The following is an 8140-nucleotide window of genomic DNA, read 5'->3' as shown; positions in this document are numbered from 1 at the left end:
GAAGTGAATGTGTTGTGTCAATCATTCTTTCGGGTGGCGGAGCTGGGGTGTAAGCTCCGCCCACTCTGACATGCAGGCAGTAGACGTTAGCAAGTATAATAAACCAAACCATCAGAAAGGCAAAGTCGCTCTTGACCGTCGCTTCTCGTTTGTCTTTTGTGTGTCTTCTTTAAAAATGAAATAAGAATGAGAGAAAAAAGTATGGAAATGTGCAGTAATAATAATAATAATAATGATACTATTTTGTGAGCTGAGCAATTAAAAGCAAGGTGCATTGATGTCTTGTGAGTGGATGTGTGTGCGTTTTAAACATGTACAGAAGTTAGATATACACACGGAGTATATAATGAAAAGCACGAGGTGTTTTGTAGATTTCTATCTATAAAGTGTATGCACACACGCACGCTTATACATACATATATAAATATATATATATATATATATTTATATATGCATATAGATATACCGACATCTATACACTACATATCTATATATATAAGTATTTACACACACAAACGTAAATAAATTCTCACACATATTATATAAACATACATATATATATATATACACAGAGAGATATATGTATGTATATATGCACACACACTCACCATCATCGAGAAGTGGGTGAAACCGAGCGTGGCTTTGTATATATATATATCTATCATCAGCAGGAGGTCTTTCAAGGGACTGAACCAATAGAAACGGCCAGTTGAATACGTCCACTCACTGACGACAGAAGCCTCGTTGTCTTTCTCTGTCTTACCGGGCTGACTGACTATCACCGACTGATATAGACAGAAAACTTCCGACATCCCCATGTGTCTAGTAGTATTGCCAACTACTACAGCTGTAGACAGCTAGTGTGTGTGTATATATGTGTGTTTGTGTGTGTATTATTACTTAGTGTGCTGGCACAGCTAGCTCGGCATTAACTTCACTTCTTTTTGGACTCACACACGTTTACACATTATCGCCTTGCTACCTCTTATTTACTTGGATTTCTTCAGCATCAATGACATCCTTCAGATACACGTGGAAAAAGAAATGTTTTACACCACAGCACTGTGACCATTTCAGCGGAACATTAATTCTTTCTGTGGAATAACTATTGGATTTATTATTATTATTATTATCATTATTATTTAATTTTGGTTAAGGGGTGCATTGTCTCTGGGACCGAGCACTACATTACTGAACACCCACGAGGATTGTTATGGGTTTACCTTTTCTCTGATAACGTCTTCTTTCACCAGCGTTTTAAAGGTACTGTCCCCTTATTTGTGTTTGTGATTATTTACATGTATACATACATGCATACATACACACATGTATATCTACATAATGTTTTCTTAAAACTTTAAATGAAAGATGTGTGTGCTACACAATTTGATTAGGGTCCCTTGTAATAAGGAACATGTCAGGTGTACGTTAGTTACCTGCACGCATTAAAGCAAAACAGACATGCCTGTCTTGTCCGCTTTATTATACAATTTATTGAGGTAGGAGTTAATATGGCCATCTCACTTGGCCTAAAGACATCTAGGGACTTATGTCCGACTAAAACTTTATACCGTGTAATTATTGTCGCCTTCATCCAGTTTCTAGTCGCTTTTGCCCAAGGCCAGGGGCCTGGTTCTTTTAGTCATCCAACACCGGGTGAGCCTTACCATTTTTACATAGATGAAAATGTACCCGTGGGTACGCGTGTTGGTAATATTACCGTTGAGGCAGGTTCTACGGTTTATATCAGTAGTCGAACTTCCCTGCCAGATCATGTTAATTTTGCCCTGGATGAATATACCGGAGTTGTTGTCACTGCCAAACCTTTAGACCGGGAAAGTCTTAAGCACTCGAACAAACCCGTTATAATCGTGGTTCTCACACAACCACCGTCACATTCAATTGAAATGAAAATAACTGTCCGAGACAAAAACGACAACCCACCAACTTTCCCTAAAGATAGTTATGCCATTCGTTTTGCCGAAGAATCCGATGACAACAACAAACTCATGGTACCATTAGCTTCCGATAAAGACGAAGGGAAAAATAGTTTAATTACTAATTATACAATAATTTCGGGTAATGAAGAAGGAAAATTTGCTCTTATTCAGGAACCTCCCTACCCACAAATTCCTCGGATATTGTACATACAAAATACTGTAAAACTTAATCGGGAAGAAAAAGAATATTATCAGTTGAACATTTCTGCTATTGATCACGGGAATCCCCCTATGGTTGGGTTTCTTTTAGTGAATATTACAGTGGCAGACATCAATGATAACTACCCTACATTCCATATGAGTGTGTATGCTGCTAATGTGAACGAAACTGCCCCACCCGGTACAACAGTTATTCAAGTAGAGGCGTCGGACCTTGACCAGGGTAACAACAAAGCTATAACTTACTCTATTGAAAATAATAAGGACTCCGGACAGTTTGAAATCGACCGTTATACAGGTGTAGTGACCACAACAAGAAAATTAAACTGTCAGCAAAACACAGGAGAGAAAATGTGTTTTTTAATACTGCTAGCTACTGATAATGGCCCAGAGCACTTAACTGGGAGGGCCTATTTAAATGTACACATCATAGATCAAAATGACCATGCTCCCGTCATCGAATTTCAGCACCAGCCGGATTCATCGAAGGATTATTCTGCAGTTAACGAAAATGCAATAAATGGCACCTACGTGACTATAATTACTGTAAACGATTTGGATGATGGTATGAATGGTAATGTGTCTTTGTCAATTATTGATGGGAATCAACTTGGTCACTTCAGACTTATTCGCGGTTACAAGGTCAGTGTTTTGGTAGTTGTTTTGAGTCTTGACCGGGAGAAAGTACATGTCTATAACCTGACTTTGCTGGCTGTGGACATGGGCGACCCTCCTTTAAGTTCTACTGCTCACCTTGTGATTTATGTTAACGATATTAACGATCATCCGCCTAAATTCGATCCGTCCAAATATTTTGCTGTCCTCAGTGAAACGATACCGGTGGGTAGTTTTGTTACTGCTGTAACGGCCAAAGATTCCGATTGTGGCTTGAACTCTCAGATAACTTACAAAATTAATGGTGGCAACAAATTTAATTGGTTTAGTATTAATAACAGAACGGGTCTTCTCGTGACAGTGGCACCGTTAGACTATGAAGTAAGTTCAGTTGTCATTTTAAATATTTCAGCTCAAGATGGGGGATTTAAGCCCTATAAAGAGTATACCACTGTTAACATTACTTTACTGGATATTAATGATATGCCACCGACTTTTAGCAAGACATCTTATACTGTTGAGATGGAAGAACAACTTCCTGCTGGTGAAGAAATTCTTACTCTTCGAGCTGAAGACAGAGATATGGGATTAAATGGAACTTTAAGATATGCTTTGCACTCAGATGTTATAGAGTTGTATCCGAAAACATTCCACCTGAATTCAACATCCGGGCGTTTGACAACAATCAAAAGTCTTGACCGTGAAGAAAACGAACTTTATCTGATAAAAGTTGTCGCGTTTGATATTGGCGAGGCACCTCTGTCGTCGACTTGTACCGTTTCCCTCAAACTGTTAGATATAAATGACAATAGGCCAGCATTTTATCCCGAAAAATATTATCCCAAACTTCCAGCGAAGCATTCCGAAAATAACACTGTGATAAAAGTAACAGCTATAGATAAAGATTCTGGCACAAATGGGAAAGTGACCTACCAACTGACCGGTGGCGATGTGGCTAATTTTTACATTGACCAGTACAGTGGAGTAATATTTGTGAAAGGACGTTTGGACTCAAGTGTTCAAACGCACTACAAATTGACTGTTTCCGCACAAGATGGGAATGGTAAAACAGCCTCAAATACTGCTACTGTTTTGATTACTATTCCCACTTCTGGTGACGAAATACCTTTCTTTTTAAGTACACCTTATGTATTCAGCGTCACCGAAGATAACGATACTAAGGTGAACACCGGGCAAATTATAGGTTATGTAATAGCCAAAACTAATGAAAAATCCCCAAATATAACTCTTTCCATTATTGGTGGAGATCCAGAAAGCCATTTTACGATCGACTCTCTTGGAAACCTTAGAACAGCCAAGAAAATCGACCGGGAACATATTGCTTCGTACAATATTCGTGTTTTAGCTGCAAGTAATGGCAATTATGCTGAAGTTGGGGTAAAAATCACTGTGATTGACAGAAATGACAACAAACCTAAATTTGGGACAGCGACCGTTGATGTTAACGTTTTTGAGAACTGGTCAGTTGGCAAAGAAGTTTATCAAGTGTTGGCAACGGATTTAGATGAAGGAATTAATGCTAATATTTCATATACTCTACGTACAAGTTTTATTCATTCGTTTATGATTAGAGATTCTGGCATGATCTATATTAATCGCCCTCTTGATAAATCTACTTCAAAAATCTACGAACTAACCGTAGTTGCAGTGGACGCTGGCAATCCACAAATGTCCTCTTCGCAAATTGTGAGAATTCACGTAAAAGACGTCAACGATCATACGCCAGTATTTTCAAGTGCTCAAAATTCGATATCTTTACTGGAATCGCAGCCAATTAATGACCGTTTCTTTTTGATCTCGGCTACCGATGCTGACGAAGGTAGAAACAAGGAGATTATTTACAGAATTTCCCGAGGGAGTGAAGACGGGAAGTTTGCAATATTCCCAGATGGACACTTGTATATAGCAGAAGAGCTGGACCGTGAGACAAAAGACTTTTATCACCTTACTATTGTCGCTGAAGACTGTGGCGTCCCACCTAGAAGCTCGTCTGCTAATATAACAATTCAGATCCTTGATGCTAATGATAAAGCGCCAGTTTTCGGCAATAAATCTTATTCCATGTCAATTGAGGAAAACAAAGTTCCTAATACATATGTAGGGTCTGTCCATGCCACTGATGCCGATATTGGTCGCAATGCAGAACTAGCTTATTACATAAGCACGAAACAAGATAACTTCGCTGTCAACGTTTTAAATGGACGAATAACATCACTAAAAGCATTTGACCGTGAACAACTGGTTCTCACTGGAAAAGACTATTACACATTTGAAGTTATTGTAAAAGATAATGGTATGAAACGATTACAGGGTAGTGCCAAAGTAAAGGTTACTATCACAGATGTCAATGATAATGCCCCCGAATTTAAGAAACCTCTTTATCGTGCCTCTGTTGTTGAAAATGCCCGCCCTCAAACTTTGATAACCCAAGTTAGTGCTATAGATGTTGATTTAAACGAAAATCAGTTTCTCACTTACGCCATTACCGAAGGGAACCAAAATGACACCTTTTCTATTAACAGTAGAAGCGGTCAGATACAATTGGATTCCACGTTAGACCGAGAAACCATTGACTCGTACCTGTTGAAAGTGGTGGCTTACGATGCCGGTACCAAAGTGCAACTTAGTTCGTACACCGAAGTGCATATAACAATTCACGATTACAACGATAACTTTCCAACTTTTCGTTCGTCACCTATGTCAATAGAATTGATGGAGACTGTTATTCCAGGTACTCGTATTTCACAGTTTCAGGCAACTGACGAAGATCTTGGCAATAATGCTCTCTTGACATTTTCGATAGTCGATGGTAATCCCAATAACACATTCCACGTTGATGGCAAAACTGGTAACATCTATGTTATGGAACCTTTAGATTACGAAGTTCAGAAAGTATATCACCTTAACATTTCTGTCTCTGACTTTGGAGTGCCGCCATTGATTACTTACCAACGATTCACCGTTTATGTCATGGACTACAACGACAATAGCCCAGCGTTTCCAGACACACCAAATACGTTTTCAATTGAAGAAAGAATCAATGTTGGCACTGTTGTCGGGACAGTCACAGCCAATGACCCAGATACAGGAATTAATGGAGAAGTTCGCTATAGAATAGCCTCTCAGGCACCGCCTGGTGATCATTTTCGAATTGTTAACAGTGGAAATTTATTAGTAAACCGGGAAATAGACTACGAAAAAATGAAATATTCCAATTTGATTGTAATAGCGACAGACAATGCCCACCCTACTTCTAGACAAAAGTCATCAGAGAAAACAGTTAAGATTATAGTAACTGACCTCAACGATAATGTCCCAAGAATAATCTCTCCTGAAACTTTTATTATTGCACAGAATACACCTGTTAATTCTGAAGTCGGTCGAGTGGAGGGTTTGGATATTGATTCAGGTGAGAATGGTAGAGTTACTTATATGATCATCTCTGGCAACACTTCCTATTTCTTGTTGTCTCGGTCTTCTGGGATCATAACATTGAAATCAAGGTTGCCAGTTGGTCAGCCGATATTGCAATTGACCATCCAAGCGTCTGACGCTGGAATAAACGACAATCTTGGGGCCAAATCCATAATGACTACAATTTATTTCATTATAACAACCGATAACCGTAATGGCCCTACATTTTCTCAAGCTCGTTATTTAGCCAGTGTACACGAAAATGTCCCAATCGGTAAAACAATATTGTCAGTCGAAGCTCAACCAAAAAACAAAGATGCTACAATCAATTACTATATAACACGCATTGATGCTAACAAAAAAGGTGTTCTACAATCGCAATATTTCTCTGTGGATAAGATTTCTGGCCAGCTCACTACAAAGGATCTTTTAGATCGTGATGTGGGATTTACAAATATCATTGTTGAAATATGTGCGGTGGAAATTTTGGGTTCATCCGTTGCTGAAAGCAAAACTGAGGTGAGTTGCAACATTTTTATTTCGTTTAACAATGTTTTATTTTTCATTTAACACAGAATATATTTTTTCCCTGACAATTTGCTTACAAATCTTACAATTTCAGTCATTTTCATTCTTGTTATCTATACTCGTCTTTATGACCATTCTATTGATATATATATATATATATCTTGTAATGTTCACACCAAACTCCAATAATCGTGTCTCAATTTTCAACTTACTATTCGAGATGTCTGTGTACACACACACACACACACACACACACACACACACATAAATGTGTATGTATGTATAGTTTTTGTTTTGTCAAGTTATAAGTAAAAACAATTTAGCATTAAACGACAGAATTATTCAATACGTGTTGATCAAGCTTTTACAAGAATAACATAGTGACTAAGAAGTTTCAATTTGCTCGTCTAACACACTGAACAATAGATATTCTGAAATTTCTACAATTCGTATATAATGACCTATGGCGAAAAAAAACACAAAAAAGCCATTATACATACACATATATATAATATATATACACATACACACACATATAGTATTAAATTATACAAGTTTTAATATTAAACAAAAGGATCACTCAGTATTGTTTGTAGAGTACATATTTATAATTTTTACAAAACTAAGGTTGAAAGTGACTTCGAAGCTAAGAATTTTAGACAGAGGTAAAGAATACGTACACCACTCGTTTTCGGCGTAACAAAAATCCTAACCCTAACCCTTAACACTAACCCTAAACACCGGATATATGTATTCTTTACTTTAGACGAATTTTAACCCTACACCGGTGATAAGAAATAATCTTTGTAAAATTACAAAATCTCAATGAATAAAAATTCAATAATTAAAAGAAAATAGAATTCGAACAGTACTATAGTGGGAAAGAAGTCGATCATGTCTGTGCGGTGACCACTCCAGGTGTGTTTCGATCACATTGGAACTCATCAGTAACATATACCGGTTTGTGCGCTGTGTGTTTTGTGGATAAGACAGTAAAGCTATAATTTTCAAATAAGTACTGGTGGTTTTTTATTCGTCGTCTTTTATCCAAAATTTCAAGTTTGACATGATACTCAATTTTCGCAACTCATTCTCCGGCCATTTTCACACCTATATTTTAGCTAAAATATTGTATTTTCTCCTTGCGAAACACACACGCACATCTTAGTTTTATAGAATGTTGATGATCTGCTCTTCCATTTCGCCCCAGGTCCGGCTGTTCACGGCCGGCTATGAACGTCCAGAACAGCTTACTTTAGAGGCGAAATTCAGAATAGACTCAATGTTTGATATGTAATAAACATATCTATCCACTTGAATTATATATCAGATAATATTTGCACCCAGTAAAATATATATTTTCTATACAACTTTTACATTAAGATATGTATATATATATATCA

The 8140-nt window shown here is 37.4% G+C and overlaps 1 protein-coding gene across 1 annotated transcript in view; it reads left to right on the top strand.

Moving 5' to 3' along the window:
• The first annotated feature begins 604 nt into the window (after window positions 1–604).
• LOC115218254 (cadherin-related tumor suppressor-like) overlaps window positions 605–8140 on the top strand; it is a 339745-nt gene continuing 332209 nt past the window's right edge. Inside the window, 1 exon segment of the mRNA XM_029788002.2 lies at window positions 605–6728. Coding sequence (XP_029643862.2) covers window positions 1512–6728 — 5217 coding nt within the window. The 5' untranslated portion in view covers window positions 605–1511.

This window comes from Octopus sinensis, linkage group LG13 (assembly GCF_006345805.1).
Source record: "Octopus sinensis linkage group LG13, ASM634580v1, whole genome shotgun sequence".
Taxonomy (NCBI): Eukaryota; Metazoa; Mollusca; class Cephalopoda; order Octopoda; family Octopodidae; genus Octopus; species Octopus sinensis.
This window is presented reverse-complemented; position numbering and strand designations above follow the sequence as displayed.